At 41.9% G+C, this 17692-nt stretch overlaps 1 protein-coding gene across 3 annotated transcripts in view; it reads right to left on the reverse strand.

The window, feature by feature from the left end:
• AIDA (axin interactor, dorsalization associated) overlaps positions 1-17692 on the reverse strand; it is a 29251-nt gene that overhangs the window by 11219 nt on the left and 340 nt on the right. For 2 of the 3 annotated variants that reach the window (XM_010577675.1, XM_010577674.1), the window contains exons 2-4: positions 14177-14246; positions 7440-7493; positions 5202-5256 (exon numbers count right to left, since the gene is read on the reverse strand). In XM_010577675.1, the coding sequence (XP_010575977.1) occupies positions 5202-5256; positions 7440-7493; positions 14177-14246 (179 nt within the window). Of the gene's footprint in view, positions 1-5201; positions 5257-7439; positions 7494-14176; positions 14247-15677; positions 15771-17692 lie in introns of those variants that run through there. The other variant, XM_010577676.1, reaches the window with a different exon arrangement.

Below are 17692 nucleotides of genomic sequence, written 5' to 3' on the forward strand. Positions count from 1 at the left end.
AAAACCACCCAACAACCCCTCTCTCAGATTTTAAACACCAGTACAGTCCTGATCAGAGCTGTATCACTGTAACATTCAGATAGGCTAACTGCAACTCCAGTACGTAATCACCACCACACTTACACAGACAGGGAAGATTAACATGGCAATAACCAAAAGCATCGTGAGAAAAAGCTACAGGCCCCAGGGTAATGGTAGCAATCTTTGGTGGCTATTGAAAGGAGGGTTATGCTGTTACTGGCATCAGCTCCAAACAGATTTCAGTCTCCAGAACTGACACAATTCAGCACACATGTAGGCTGCACATTCAGGCAGCCACCATAGGAGTCCATGCATGCTGGTAACACATAGCTTAGCTGAGATTTCCTATTTCTTTGTGCATGCATTTTGGGGTTTTTTTGTTTGTTCGTTTGTTTTTTCTTTTTTTCTGCCCTCAGATGTCTGGGCAGATTGACAAAATTCAGAAGAGATACAGTGCAACATCTGAGCATCAGGCCCCAGAGACACTGACTATACTCTCCAGCATTTGGTGGAGAATGGCTTTGCCATTTGTATTGGAAATTTATTCAAGTTTTAGTAATCACAACTTTAGCTGTTATTTCCAAAAGCATTTATGAGTAAAAGCAAAACTTCCAAAAGCATGTGAAAGAAATAAGCATTTCATGATGGCTAAAGGGCCTAAAAATTTACAAGAGAACACCTGCAGGGAGAGGCACTCTCCTACCAGACAATGAGTATCCCAGACCGGGCAGGGGGAGAGGAGGTATTAAAACTGAGTCCTCTCACTGAGCCTCACTTTGCAATAAGCCCTCTCAGAGCACAGGAGATATCCCCTTAGGACTACTGAATGAGAACAAAACCATTTTAAAACAATGCTGAGATTACACAAATACCCAGAGGTACTTAAATACTAGTTATGTTTAAGTAACCACTGCCAGGCCCCTCTGCCTCTGCACACTACAATTCAGCCAGTGTAGGAGAGCTTCCCTGTCTGTCTTCACATTCACATCACTAAGCATGGGCTCCATCATTAACTTACCAGACACAATCTGAACGGTACAATGAATAAAGAATCCCTCAGAGAAACTATAAAGAACGCAAAAGATCTTTGCAGTCTTTGCTCAGTCTGATTTTTTTTCTGATTTCTGTACTACCACCTGAGAGGTTTAGGTACTACCTGATTCCAGCTGGACACAATACATAAATACATAGAAAGCTCTAAGCTGCCTTCAGTCAGAGATGACAGACAAAACTGATGGCAAGTCTCTCTCTCTCTCTCCAAAGAATTATGCTCTGAGGGATCAGTAATGCAGATCTCAACACAGTGGTGAAGAATCACAGCCACTTCCCAACAGAAAAGCAGCTGATTAATAACAGACAGTCACCTTCCAGCGCAGCTGAGGTTCAGGAAATGAAGGGGATTTTTATCACTCTCAGAATTCCCCAGCTCTTGGAGAGCTACATCATACTGGAGATAGAAAGTGAAACCGCCCCAGGCGGAAAAAATCTCGGTAAAGCGAAATCTCTTACAGATCATAGGCACGTTGTACAGATGCAATAGAAAAGACAGTAGTTCTCCCATCTTCCAAAGGTTGGTAAGCACTAGATTCCTCTCTCTTCCCAGCAGCCAGTTTCTCTCACTACGTGAATGAACGTCCCCTGAAAAAACCTTCTAGTAATACATTTCCGTCATCACTAGAGGGCACAAAATACTCCACTGATACGGGTACAGGAAAAAGGCAAACAGTTTTACAGCGCCTAAAGTCTTGATGCTGCCCGGAGGCAGAGCCGAGCATACACCCCCCCTGCCACAGAGCCGCGGCCACGCACACGGGCCTTGGTACCAGACCTGCCCACGGGAGTACGCGGCTTTCGGACATCCTGGCAGTGATGCTGAGCGTTTAGCTCAGAAACACTGCTGGAAACACCATCTCCTGCCTTTTGCCACAGAAAGCTGCGGATCAGGTTTTTAAAAGGCCTTCAAGTCTGTCTCATCACCAACAGCAAAAAGTTTTGCAAAGTTGTAATGTGGCAATCTACGAAACTGCTCCTTTAAACATCATCAGGATAAGAAGTGGATCTACAGCACTCAGCCTGGTGAAATACTTATTCAAAGCCACTACGAAAAAGCAAAGCAATAAAACAGCAATGCAACAATCATCCTTTGAGGAAAAGGAAGATCCTCTTTACATCTATCACAAGTGTGAGTTTCAGATGATTTAAATAAAAACAACCAGATCACAGGAAAAAAAAAAAAAAAACCAACAAAAAGCCCAAACATTAGGTTACAAGAAATAGAAATCTCCATTGCAATACTGCCTAAGGCACCCAAGCTTTCAAAGGCTGGTTTGGGCTTTTTTGGGTTTTGTTTTGTTTTTAAAAACACACATCTCCTCTGGGAGAAAGAGCACTTCCACTCTGTAATGCTGTAAATCATAAAGCATGATTCACAGAAAGTTCTCCATGTGTGTAACTAATGGGCAGATCCCAGCATCGTGGTCTCCATTTATGTTACTCTTCCAACAGAAATCTTAAAAATACTGTTCTGCAGGCTCTCATGCAGAAGCTGCCTTTTCTTTTGTGACGTCAGACAATATCACATTGATTTTATCAGCAGTTGGCTCTCTCTTGAAAGATTTCAAAACAAATTATCAACATGAGCTGTAAGACCAGTACACACTAACTTGGTAAAGACCACTGTCCATTTAGATTGTTAGTGATAGCCTATGATACCTGTACTGATTTACTTTTTTTAAATAGACAAGACAAAATAATTCAGATACCAGGCTCCCCAGTACAACCCAGTATCTACTTCTCTTATGATACATAGACACTAAGTTTGAAACTAGGCGCTTAGCAGCTAGCATTATCTATCACACACAAACACAGGCACACGCAATGTCCCAGCCTATCCATTTGTAATGTGTATTATAACACTGGTATAAGCTTTCACAAGAAAAGGATTTGTGAGAGCCAGTGTGTTAGCAATGATTTCACACAGTGTAGTCTCAAAAGAACTATTTGTATGTATGGACCCTCCTGTAGCATTACTCTAGCACAAAAGATTCAGTGACAAATCCTATGAACAAACAAAACTAGCCAACTGCTTCACTTTCCAAGCAGCGTGAAATGCAAGCTTAAGTAGGAAGTTAGAACTTGACAACACAAAACTAAAAATAAAAGTGGGGTGGGGGCACTGGGGCTGGTTGTTATAACAACACCAAAACCAAATTTCTCAGCCATTTTGACAGCTTCAGGCATAAAAGTAATTAAAACAAGCCAAATTGTGTGAATAGCTGTTTTCGTTCCACCCTAACAGAATGGCTTGACCTAACAAAGGAATCGCTTATTTGCATTGCCAGCCCAGATTTTTTTTAGCTTTTTCTGGTGGAATGCAAGAGAAAATTGACAACACACAAATTAAAACACTTCACAGTGTATTTTATGAAATGGCTGGTGTTGGCCTGATTAAGATTTACTCTATTCAAGATATACTTAAAAACCACAAAACAAAGGCACAATTCAGAAAGGGGCCAGAACAATCCAAGTCAGACAGCAGCATTAAGAACATCAATGTTCAATTGTTGTTGTAGAAGCACTCGTCCTCCTCCAAGGAAAATAACTCGGTGTCTTTGAAAACTGATGGCCATGCACTCTTCCTCAGTTTTAATATAGTTGCTTGTTGTATGAGGCATGGGCTGAATGCACTTTGCACTGTTAAAAAGGTTTTTTGACAGCTAAAAATCAATTCTCTGATGGAGGGCAAGACAAGCAACAGGACTGTTGCACCGTAATTGAAATTTTGGCTTTTAAGAAAAGGAAGCATTTCAAGGGAAGCTCTATGTCTGTTGGCAGAATGTAAAATCTGACTAAACCCTTCAATAGTCACTTTTTTTTGATTTGTAGAACAGTTTGATCAATTAAAACCTGATTCCTCTCCCTCTTCCACCATTCAGTAACTCACAGGGCATTTGCACAACGAAGTCTAAAATCCACAGTCATTAAATGATTACATTTTAAATACTTTGTAAATGGAGAGCAGAGGTATCTATACAAAATAATCTCAAATCAGAGGATGCAGAGGCCAGACATGCAATATGTAGACTGAGAAAGACCTAATACTTCCAACATATAGTTAAACCCTTTCCTGAGTTAGAGTCTTCACAGACCTAGCAGTCTTGTAACCTACCTTCACTTTCCATTTTCAGGGAACAGTTTAAAAGCATTTGGACTCTATGTTTTGGTAGAGACATTAGAAAGCTCTGTTCAATGCCCTGCTTCTTGACAAGTTTCCCTGTAGGATCCTATGTTGGTTACTTAGAGAACGGGAGTGCAGAGAAATTCAGCTTATTCACGAAGTGTAAACACTTGCCTACCCATCATGTTTATCCCAACATCTCCCTTAATGATACAACTGTGACAGGAACAAAATAAAACCAGCTTTTGCTAGCATGAAGGAAGCTATTCCACATCTCCTGTTCCCCAAGAATTGTAGAAACGTTAGCATTCAGGATAATATTGCTTAGATGTGGAAGCTCTGATTATAAGGATGCTTTGAGAACAAAGCAGCCAGTGTTACGGGAAGGAAAATGTAGCAGATAAATAGATACTTCCTACATGAAAAAGTTATTTCTGGATTGACATACCAAGAACTGACCCAGGAGCAGTTGGGAAAAAACAACATCACACACAACCCTTCAAAGACTGACTCACATCCTCACTTTGACTCTTAACTTTGTTAGTCTGGTAGGTGACAGGTGATTGGCTACCATGAGCACAAGTTAAATATTTTCAAAAGAAAAAATAAATTTCATGCTGCAAGGAGGAAGACCACAAAGTGTTGAAATTCAGTTCAAATAAGAAATGTGCGGGTAAATTTTCCAGCTGATTATATACTGTACTACTGATAGCTTAAATTACTATTTTGTGCAAAAATTAGCAGCACCCAGAAAATTACTTATTTGAGAATAAAGATGAATACATTATCTGAAACATTAGGCCTACTATACTTTGAAATTACCCACATTACACTCCTTAATACACATCAGGTTTTGTCTACGTGGTAACAGATATTTGGAAGAACCACCTAAAACCAGCATTACTTACTGTCAAACCACATTGTGGTCAGTCAGTATTCATGCTACTGTCTTATTTTCCACTGTAATGATAAATGTCACTCAAAATACAAAGATACTACTTACTTGGTTCCAACTTCTTCAAGTCCTCAAGCTTAAATTCATCCTGTGATTGGGTGGACTAGGACATTACAAAGAAAGAGTTAGATGTTAGTATGCACCTCCCCCTCAGACAGAGCTACCATATCTTAGAATAAGCATGCAAGGTGCTTCCTTTGTTCAAGCATACCAGGTTACTTCAAAGCTAAGTCCTAAACATCCCAAACAAAATCTCTCAAACAGAGGCTAGGTTCACAGGTGAGGCAGAAAGTAGATTACTTCTCATTTATTGAGAACAAACTTACCCCATGTTCCAAGCTCTAATGCAAAATAAATACTTTCAAAGCAACTAGTTGCTCTTTCATACTTACTACACACAGGAACATTAAGACAGAGGGACTTGTTTTAATTCTTCTCCAATCAAGTTGTTCTGAAGCAAGATCAGCTGTAAGACTGTACTGCAAAGTGATACTCCAACAGGAGCATTCACAGTTCAAGACACACATCCAACATTGTAACACTGGCAGAAATTACAGTATACAGGATGAGCTTGACAAAACACTCAGCTAAGAGCCCACTGCACATGGAAGAGGGATTCCCACCTCTGCTTTCTCCAACTCTGAAGATGCAGTTGCCTCATCTGTCTGTAGCACATGTCTGCTTCTCAGTAAGCCTATTATATTTACTAACTCAACAGTAAAGTTTTTTATTTTTTATTCTGGGGTAGTTCACCAACAGTTTGGTAAGCTGAACTAGCCTATTCCAAGAAGACAAGTGGCAGAGCTGGCATAAGGGAAGTAGTGCAAATAAGAGGATTGACACTGAACGTCCTCTTTTAGGCAGAGGATCAGGTCTTGCCTATTGTGTCATTGCACCCTTGGCATCTCTTAAGATTACTCATTGTTTTCAACATTTCTTTAAGTCCTGGTGGGTTTTGGTTTTTTTCTTGATTTTGCCCAAGTGTCAACAGGGACCTCCCGCAAGACTACAGAAGGACAGTAAAGCAGCTATACCCATACTGTTAGAAGAAAGGGAAAAGATTACCACACTTAGTAACTGCTTTACTGTCTTCTAAGAAACCATAACAAAACTGCAGCAAGTAAAATGCTCCCCAAAGTGAAGTGGATGAGAAGTTCTACTACCCTCACATGAGATTATAAAATCCTTGAGTTACTGCTGAGGAACTAACAGCAAGGAAGGCTGTTCTTGCAAGACATCATCTCTTCAGTTTGGCAGGTTATGACATTGCTGCATCTTCTGCTATTGCTCTGAGACATGACCTGACCCATGAAGCTGTCCCACACCTGCCCTTGTAATAATGTCAGAGTGACTCGGAACAAGTGCAATGCTGTTCCAACAGCCCAGGTTAGATCAAAATAGACAGACAGGTAGGGCTAGCCAAGTAATTCTTCAAACGCTGCACAGACTCAAGACTGGTCAGCCCCCACCTCATTAGTCCAGCTCCAGCATGCTGCCTAAATTGCCACTGTATCCCAGCCTCTCAGACAACTGAAGGCAGCACAATGGAGATGCTGCACCTTGTACAGCAACATGAAGTACTCAGGAGCGCTGCTGTAAGTAACTTGATGCAAAATTTGCCTGTCACCACTCTTTGTTGGTAAACAGGTAATCCAGTAACTGAAACTTTGCTTCAGTTGATTCATCCCTCCCCCATCCACACTCTTTTGGACATTTCTCTCACTTCACTTTTGTTTTGGGGATAAGATTGTGCTGAGAGTAAAAGAAATTCACTTCTATGACATCAACTTCCAGTCCAGAAAAAAGCCCAAAGAGTAGCTTCTAAATCATTATTTTCACACATTTGCTTACAGCACTGCCAGTTTTCATGAGTTCTACAAAATAATTTTTATTCTACACACACATTCTTCCTCGTGCTCTATTATGATTTGTGGAGCGGCTGAATTAGTGCAAGGGTCACTCCAGGGATCTTTTTACCCTTGCACACAGGTTATGAAGACAAACTCATCAGTTCTGAAGGAGGAAAATGAAGCAAAGAACCAAAGACACAAAATGTGCAAGTAAATTCCTGTACAAACCCTAATACATGCTCATATAATCACTTAAAGGTTTTTAAGGCAGCCACCTGGGGCATCATGTTGACAGCCTGGAAAGTCCAAGCGTTCAAGGTTTGTTCACTCTGTTTTCAGAAATTTTGGCTATGGCTGAAGACACTAAACTAGCTTTAAAAAGCTCTACAGTTACCTATCACTAAAGTATGAAGTCACATGGGAAAAAGAGCTATACCTGTAAAGCTGCACTTCTCAGTTCCAAGCATGTTGCAATTTTAGCTATGGTTTTCTGAAAGGAAAAAAAAAAAAAATTACTTAATTTAGTACTGAAACTGTATTCTTCCATATTCACATTTTTTAAAAATATAAATACAAACAATTGTTTCTTCTTGCAAAGACTTCGGATCTATTATTCAGTACCAGATCATTCAGAATCAAAAGCTTTTTTATACAGAAGCAAGATTTTCTGAACGCACAATAGATGAAACAGACATCTGCCACTTAACTCCCCTCCCACAGCTCATCAACACAGATGGGGGTCATTCACTCAGCAGAAAGTGTAATAATGCCTGCCACATCATAAATTGTTTATAAACTCAACTGCTCTGAAGTGATAGGGGAGAGGAAAAAAAAAACCAAAACCCAAACACCAAACCAACCAGTGTATTGCCTTCTGAGAACTTATGTGGTTTGTTCTAAGTTGCCCTTTTAGGAGTCATGCCTACAGTTCCTCTGGTGGGTTTACAATCTCAGCAGACCAAGTCAACCTTCCTCAGAAGTTACAGAAGCCCAGTATCTCAGCACTGAAAAAAACACAGTCCGCTTTTGTGGGTTTTGGTGGGAGAGGAAGTATAAAGGCGGATTATTTTTCTAACTTATTATTTTTGTAATTTTAAGACATTTAAACTCTGAGTGAAGCATGAAATATAGTCTTTGATTCAAACTTGTCAGCTATCTAGGATATCCCTGAGCAGAACTATGAAGTAATTTCTCATTTTCATTTAAAAATGTAGAAAAGAGGGAAGGGCTTCAAAATAGCCCATTGCTAGCAGTCTTAATTTGAAGACAGGGCTACTTAAGCTTTTATGTCTCACAAAGTAAGAAGCTCCAGCAACAGTCACATTTGTTTCTATTACTACCAGCTGAAAGGAGTTAAGAATTCCATAACTGATGTCAAGTGGATACAACTGGACAGTATATTTTACATTGCCTAACCATCACAAGTTTGTTCATTAACTAAAAGGTTTTAGTGAAGAAAAACTAAGACTACTGCAGAGATAAGCGCCAAATAGAATTCAAAATGCTCTGTGGAGCACTCATAGGGCAAGAAAAACAGCAACAGTGAAGCTACAAAGAAAATCAGTTTACTTTCAAAGTAAGTTTTCCCCCCAGAAGGAAGATAAAAGTTGAAATATGCACCTGTAACCCATTCTCTCCGTTTAAATCAGGCAGTATAAAACCAGCTCCCCTCCAAGCTGGATGCAAGGGGAGGAAAATACTTCCTAGAGCACAACTCCAGCATCAATGAACTTCAAGAGTATGGGCATCTGGCAAGTTACACAGTATCAGTCAAAGGCCAAAACGACCCTTTAAAGGAGGGTTACATTTTAGGCTCCAAGAGGTTTGTAGCAGCAGACAAAAACTAGACATGCTTTCACAGCTACCTCCCCCTAGTCATCTGCCCTGACTCTCCTGCTAAGGGATGTTACTACTCCTTCTCAATCAGTTCCTGGGCCAAGTCTAGCTGGGCTAAAAGCAAAGTGGCTTCAGTTTCAGTTCACCTTATGCCAGGCTGAAAGTTGAAAGAGTTCAGGAGCTGAATCATAAGCAGATTAGACATCAATACCTCAAGGGCATAGCTAACAGCTGGAGTGTGTAAAAGCCTCAGATACCTGATTTTCATCTGCTACCACGGGCTTATCAAAGCTTTCAAAGCCATTTCTCCCCAACTGGTGTCTCCTCTTGTCTTAAACACTCTTTTACAACATGGCATTAGCCCAGACTTTACATCCTTGTAGTTTATATTACTGTCCATTGTATGGAGGTCTTAGAAAAATTCTTTTCAGCACCTTCTAGGAAAGTAGCAAGTGATGCATATTAGCACAGGACACACATTGTTTTCTCCTCTGCCCAGGATGCAGCATATGTAGTGGTGTGCTGTTTGGGAATTTTAATATAGAGCAACATCACTGCATGCTTGCATGCAACATGGCAGAGTAAAAACATTACAGCTCTATTTCTGTGGAGGTTTGTTTTGTAGTCTAGGTTCAGTCAACAAACTTCTACCTCCCTGAAATAAATTTTGCTACATTAACAGAGATCCACAGCTGGATGTCCAGCATAGCTTGGAAAAACACAGTTTTTTTAAAAAGAAAGGAGTACATACAGTCCTGGATTAAGTTTGACACTTTCAGACCTGCACTCCACACATGGGTGTTGTGGATTTACATATACCTTCAGGCTGGATGGGAGGACACCAGGTAGTACTACAGAAACAGATTCTCAGTCCCTCGGGTGAGAATTCACTACATCCATCTCATCGGCTGCAGTGCAACAAAAGGAATTCCTTTTTATATTTGAGAACATCTGGAAAGATACATTTGCAAAGGTAGAATCTTAAAGAGGAAGGTGTGAAGTAATGGGTAAAAGAAAGGAATCCAGAGGTTCCCTAGGGAAGGGAGGGGAAATCTCTGAGGTTTGACTACAGCTCTAACATTTGCAAAAACCCAGCTGTTCAACAGTTTGGGTGTTGACTGCTGAGCAAAGAGCATGCCTATGCTGTGTTACATCAAAACCCCTCCAAATGCACCACAGAAAGAGGGCTACGAGTTCACAGGGTGCCAGCACACAGTCTCCATGCCCCACCGCAGAATCAGAACACGTAAACAGATTTTCACATGGCTCTTATCCTCCCGGTCTCACATGTAGAGCATTAAGTCCACACTGTAAAGGATGTCTCAAGAAGCACTGCTCAATGCCCATCCCCTTTGTCAGTTCACCAATAAGCTCAGCAACACCCCTGTTCCCTATCCTGCAGATTCGTAACTGTATATTCTTAAAACTGCCTGAACTAGGTACCTCCTAACAGGACAAACAACAATACAAAATGTGTGTCCTCTGGCTCCTGGAGGCTGAAGGGCAATAATGGCTCTAGAAACAGATTAATTGAAGAGAGTTTGGGAGTCTTAAAATAGTAAAGAATAGGTTTTATATGGAATCTATTGAAATATGGCAAGCTCCCAGCAGGCATTATTCATAACTATTTTTTTAAGGGACCACACCCAACCCAAAAGTTAAAAATGCAGCTAAACACCGCTATCATTTTCAGCTGCAACTATCCCATGCAAAGGCTCCTTTTTGCAGCAGAGAAAACATTCTGCATCTCATTAGAAAGACTGAAGCCATAATTAACTTCACTAGTTTGAAATAGTTAAGATTCAGTTTTATGTAAACTCGTGATTAGAAAGGAAAAAAGTCAGTTGATCTTGTAGTCAAGGTTTCTTCAGTGCAGTTGTGTGAGTAATGACTGTGCTAACTGTAATGCAGTTAAAGATGTTTGCATAAATACAGAGCCAGAGCAGAGTTTGGCTTTAAAGAGAGGTCTAGGCTGTTAGGAGACCAGTAGTTTAATGAATCATGCTAAGACTGTTCAACAGTGCTCTTATTTCAGCAAGTTCCAATTGCATAAAAAAGCATGATTTTCTAATACTGAAGAAAACTCAGCCTAGCACAAAAACAGTTACATGAGAAGCAACAACTGCGGTTACAAGAGGGCTTTAAAGGTCAAATTTATTGCACAGAGAACTGGGTGAGAGTAACTATAGCTGGAGGCAAGCTGACAACCATTACCAAACCTAACTGGAACAATTCATGTAGCAAAACACAGTGGTTGTTCATGAATGAAGATGGGATTTTTTTTAGAGAATGAACGTAAAATAAAGAACAGCAGGATGCAGATGTTAAGACCAAGGTAAATCCACCAGTAACTGCATCTGTTAGTAATCCATACATGCAGCTTCTAGGTGATAAAATTGTTGCACAGCCTCCTTAAAGCTGTTGCAGGGTGACTAGATTTAAACACAATGATTTGTTGTTTACAGTATTTATCTGCAGAGAAATTCTTCAACAAAATTCACAATTACTAATGAAGATTCCAGCACTGTCAATTATCCAAGTCAAGACAGAGCCTTCCCTAAGAACTAAAACTCCAGAATTATGTCCAGCAGTAGATATAAGATGACAACCACCCAGAAGTCGAAAATGCAGGAATGAAAAGCAAATTCTGGAGACTAGTCTGCTCTATCAAAGGCAGTAGCATACAGTGTTTCAAAACAGACTCTTCAGATCAAAAGCAAAAAGGCAAGATACAAATATTTAAAAGTCTGAATTCTTACCATAAACAATACATTTATCATAAGATAAAATGATAATTGGCTCACAGTATGCCTAGGAAAGAAATTGGTGGTATCTGTCAAGTGTTGTTAGATTAACAGATTGTATGATTACATTAGCAAGTAACACACCATCAATTATGGTGTGGCCATATCTGCACTGTAACACCACCTGTGATGAATGAAATAAACCCAAACATGGTAAGAGTTTATACAGACAGATGGGGCTGAGGATTTGAACCTAGCCTTGTCCTTTCCCTGTAGCTGTAAAGCTAGTAGTTTTCCCTTGGTACAAAGGAATCACTGCTGAAATCCATCTTCCCCACAAAGTATGTCAAGTAAGAAACAACGACAGCCTCACAGTAATTCCCAGCAGTACGTATGGTCCTTTGGAAAACAGCTAACTGTAAATCTATACAAAGACTAGAATGAGGATAGATCAAGCAACTGGAAATCATAATTTGCTTCACAGCCTTGTCTTCTCCAATCTATGCAATTCTATGTGCAGCCTTGGCCAGTAATATCAGATAAGCAAACCCTGAAGTTTACACACTTTTCTACATTCAGAAAAATAAAGAAGTGGCTCTTATATGACATACAGAACCTCAGAAAAACAAGATATTAGGGAAAGAGACTTTCCAGAACCAGGAAGAAATAGCATGCTGGTGGATGCATTGGCAGGAACTTACTTGAGCAAAAGTAGCTGTTTTGGTATACAGATTTTTTGAAGGGTAGCAAGAGAGAAGATACACTTCTATTTAACCAAACTGCTTGAAAACCCAGAAGCACACTAAACTCTACTCCTACACACCAAGTGAATGATACTAGCGATGACAGTAATTGGTCAGGAACACTAGATTATACTGGCTGAGCTCCTGCAGAAATAGGGAAGACCAGAACAGCAAGGAGGTTAACATCAGACTAAAAGATTTTGCTGTATGGATTTTTAAGTGTTTCTTTCAAAGCAATAGCAAGACTCTTTATTTTTGTGTCTAGCATTTGTCATGGTAGAGGAAGGAAAAAGAATGTTCTCTCAACAAAACATTGGGGAATTTGGCTGTGTATGTGGCTAATGAAATAGGCACCACCATCTGATAACCAGGCTTAAAGTTTCAGTGCATCAGCCCTTACTGATCTGAAAAAAAAAAAAAGCAAAAAAAAAAAGCAAGTGATATAAATGTCAACCTCTTTTGTAAGTTATATCAGCTTTAGAAACAGGTATCACTCTGCAAGGATTCAAAAACAGCCACTCCTTATTGTTTTCTTTTCAGAAGACTGTCTCCTTAAGACATGATCACAGTTGCGCATCTAACATCTGAGGTCAGTTATCTCTGCTTCCTGAGCCCCCCAGGCCTTCCCTCATGGCTGACCTCACTCACTTCCACAGTCTGGTCCAAGGTCCTTTCCACAGGATTCAGGGAACATCTGGAAGCAAAGCCCTGTGTGGTTCTGGTTCCCATACTCACAGGAGATGATGCCTCCAGAAGTGAGATTAACAGCTTCATCTTCATGAAGTAACCATATTTTCAAGAGTATCCACAGAGGGGAAACACACAGTAAAGATGACTATAGCTGAGAATGATGGAGAATGCTACCAGCAAGGGACAGAGAGCAGAAGCAATCAAAGAGTAAACAGCTGTCCAACATTAACAAGGCTCCCAAGCCTTCAGTTCAGGAAAGGTGGACCAAATCCTTCTCCAAGAATATGACTCAGTTTAAGATGATCATGAGCCTTTTCTTCTTTGCAGAAGGTAAACAGTACATGGAAGACCAGCTCTTTGCTTTTCTTATTGGTACATGTCAAGGAAACAGTTACAAACCTAGTAAATGTCAATTTTCAGGCAATACCATTGCTCAAAGAAGTGATCTTATGACTTGGAAATCTGGAAATACAGGGTTTCTCTAACTTGGTATTCCTGAGAAAAACATGCCTTTATACAAGACATGAAAATTTAGCAGGGTCTCATATCTCAAAAGATTGTATTTTGCTGAAAATGCTTGAGCATACAAGACTTCAGATAGCATTTTCCTCTCAAACCCTGTCACAGAACTGCATTAATACAATCCTGAGACAAAAAACAGCCTTTTCAGCTGAGGGGAGGGAAGAAGGAATAAAGTAATTTCAGTATTTTGAAAGACTATAAACAAATAACATTCTAAGAGACTACTAGGGAGTAGTCTGCCAGGACCCTTCCCAGTCAGGTGTTACATGTTAAGCTAACATCTCCCCCACAGATCCTCAATATCTGCAGTTTAAGACATTTTGTATTCAGACTTCAAAACATAAATTGTGCTAACGTTGTACAAGCAAGTTATCAAAAGGTCACCCAAAAAATAGAAACACCCAGGTTATGAAGGACTCTGGTCAGCATGCATGACATTCAATATTACACAGCAGAGCACCTGTCACATCTAATGACAGCAACTGTTTTAGCCACGCTGGGCTCTGTTTCTGTTTGCGTATATTGAGGGAGGAAAAAAGGTCTCATAAGGCTCTGGACTGTGAGATAAAAAAAAAACCCATAATACACATCAACATCTACGAGTCAAGCTCCTTGCCTGAGCAAACAGCAATACCCACCTTTTGATCTTCTGTGAATTCCGAGTTGTTGTGCTGAGACTGTGCCTCTTTTTGTAGATGCCTTGCTAATCTGGATGGGGTGAAAAAAAAAATTGTAGAGTGGGAACAAAACACAGAAACACACACCCCCACACACCCACACCCCAGTCTCCAGAAAACATGTCAGCCAAAAGGTCCACAGACTGCTGCTCCAAATAGTTTTGGGGGTTTTAGGGGTTTTTTGGTTGGGGGCTTTTTTTGACAAAGATTTCTAGAACCATGGTAGGCCATACTTTAAAAAACCCAGAAGATGGACAAAGTATGCAACTACATGAGGCAGGAAAGACTACATATGTAATGTATCATGAAGTGAGAACAGGTAAGAAGGTCCTTCTAGCCACCAGCCCCTTTTATAAGCACTGACCTTTTTCCTCTCCCCATCCCCTTATTTTATAACAAACCATACCCCCTGTGAAGACCCACTGTGGTACAAGCCGACATGCATTTCACAGGGAGAATTTGAGGCAAGCTGGATTGCCAGGAGGCGTGGGTGCGGGCACCCTAGGCGACGGCCGCAAGCTCTCCCAGTGCTGGAAGCCAGGCGCAGGGCGGCTTGGCCCAGGCTGCCGGGGTGTATTAGCTCACATTTGTGCCTGTCAGCATCACATGCGGAGCAGATACCCCACCCCTTGTCACCACGGAGACAGGAGTACCAAGGGGTTTGGAAAGTAACAGTAAGCAAACAGCTCAAGAAAGCGAAAGGAAGCTAGAGAGGGAAGCTATGGGAAGAGTTACAGTTTCCGTCCGGGGAGGAAGGAGAACATTAAACAAGCAAAACTTCTGGGCAATTGTTGCCATTCCCTGTAAATACTTCTTCTTAAAAAAAGCAGAGGGGGAGGAGGGACAGGGGGCTGAGGGGAAACCCAGGGACAGCAGCAGTACTCAGGGCATTGCAATACACTTCCGTCTGGAACCTCACAAGTTTGCATTGTTAAAGAGATTCAGCTTCTCACGGCCACCATTGTGCTGGGGATTAGCCTGGTTTTGGGGTGGGTTAAAAATACATACACCAAGATGCATACACCAAAACAGATTACCATCAAAGTCAGTGTCAGAAACAAAAGTCAGAACTCAATTATTTCTTTGCTTTTCCTACAAATAAGCTCTCTTACAAAGGGTTGAGGCCACTGTAGTTTTTAACTAGCACCAGCGAAAACACAACCAAACAGGACAGGGTAACTGCACAACTCAGTGGCGCTGCCCGCCTTCGTAAAGGGGGAAAGGTGGTGGCTAAGACAAAAAGCACAAACATGCTTGAACTCAAATGTACACCCCTTCCCTACTGCCCCACCTATATGATACACAGGACATATAGAAAGGGCATTTAAAAGTAACGATTGAAGAAAGTGTATCACCATCACAGCAATATGCCACCCGCAAGAGGCACCACAACAGTATTAACATTTCTGCAAGCATCAGTAGCACAACCCTCTTTTCATTTGTCACTCATACAAAAACCCACCCTAATTCAAGTAAATGCATCTGGCATCCCACTTGAACCTTGTTCAAAGTTGGATCAGATCAAGTTCCACAGACAGGGACATTTAGCAGGGAAGGCACTGCTGACAGTTCAGAGGGCTCCTGCGTGAGTAGGCACCTGAATGAACAAGGGCCAATCTTTGCACCAAGCTTCCTGCACTTCCAGGAATACCATAAAGACCTGAGCAGACGTAGGTGCCCCTGGACACAGGAGGCAAATAATTGTGTTTTACACCAGCCATTAAATCCATGGACTGAACTAGCTTAGATTCGGAAAAATCTTTCTCAGTGTCAGCAAGCTCACTGTAACCAGCTTCTCCCCAGCCTCCCTGTGTTGATGAGTACAGACCTTGCCAGTGTTAGCAGCACCTGGCCAACTGCAGCAACACACTTGTTCATCCCATCTTGGGCTGGCACTTGTGAAGGCAACAGCATAAAGCCATGCTGTTATGTCTCTGCAGAGCTACAGGTAGGTATCTTGCCCTGTGCTTCTTACTTGCAACTTCTACCCTATAGACTGAAATTGTTATTCATTTACCTGCTATATCTATAAGAAGCAGATATGCATACTGAAAAGGTTCTGCTCCTCCCTAGGAAATATCTCCCTGTAATCCTTTGATCTTCTCTTCCCCTTTCTTCTCCTTCCTGGAACCACAGAGTTCCTCTACTGACAACTACTCTATTCAGTAGAAACTCATTGATAAGGCTTGTAAGAGCAGCTTACAATACTACTATGCAAGAGGAGCTTTCTTACAAAGATATCGCACTGCTCCGAAGTCAGGATAAAGCAAGGGTGCAGCTCTCACCAGACACAAGCGATGCTGGGAGGAAGGGAACAAAAGTTATACTTCGACTCTCAAACTGGGCCGTCTGCGAGCGTTTAGTGACCTTACTTCTCAATGAAGCGAGCTCAGAATGAGAAGCCTGAAGACTTTTCACTCTGAAGAAAAGTCATTACGTGAAACAGACTGCTGAGACTGCCAAGGCAGTTTAAAGCATTGGGATCCTGCTGGACTCCTCGTAAATATCCATCCAGATAAGGGCAGTTATTAAAAATACCTTCTTTTACTTTACGATGATTGTTGTTTTCTTCTGAGATACAGATCTGGAACAGAACTTCTTTTCATCCCTGTGCCAAGGTTTGTAGTAATAGCTTGCCCTGCTCTAAAGACCATCAGGAAACTACGAGTAACTGAACTTGCATCATCCTGTCTGGTGAGTGAATGAAATTATGAGATTATAGCGTCTCATGACTATGCTGTATGTGGCCAGCAGTCTAGTTACTCTGAATGGCAACTGAACTGGTAGCCACTGCGGTGACAGCCCGTAACTGGAATAGTCCTGAAGAACGCTGGAAGATCTCTCGGAGAGCATCCCTTCAGCTGACTTTCTCTTGGGGAACAAGTGCAAACCCTCTGGACTTCTTCCGGAAAATTCACCATAAGAAACAGCCTGCAATACTCGGATCACAAGGAAATAACTTCCATCTTCATGGCAAACAGAGTAGTAGAGGAGAGCATTTGACTAAAGAAGCTAGCAGGTGTGTTTCTGAGGATATCCTCAACAGTGCCCTACCGTGCCAGTACGCCCCTGCCACCAAGGGATTCATGGATAGTGCGGTCCCACCCAGCGCAAGCCAGTCTAACTGGGGCTGATGGTTCCCCACTCTCCCACCCCGGTTTCACCAGGGGTGAAACACGCAAACGTGTGACAGACCAGTTTTCACCCCGATGGGTCGTTTGGGGTTTGTTTGGGTAAGGCCGATGCTTCGGCAGCCCATATGCCTCAGCCGGGTCCCCCCTTCCCCACGAGCACGGTGCCCGGGGGACAGGGCGACGGGACGGGGGCGCCCCGAGCCACCGGTGCCTGTCGCCGTGGGGCTCCACCAACCCACCGCCTCCACGGCCCACGCCGGGGCAGAGGAGGGCGAGGAGGCCCGCAGCTCCGCGCCAGCGGGCTGCCAGCCTCGCAAAAGGCCGGGCCGGCTCCCGCCTCGCC

Source organism: Haliaeetus leucocephalus, unplaced genomic scaffold (assembly GCF_000737465.1).
Source record: "Haliaeetus leucocephalus isolate CR32 unplaced genomic scaffold, Haliaeetus_leucocephalus-4.0 Scaffold577, whole genome shotgun sequence".
Lineage (NCBI taxonomy): Eukaryota > Metazoa > Chordata > Aves > Accipitriformes > Accipitridae > Haliaeetus > Haliaeetus leucocephalus.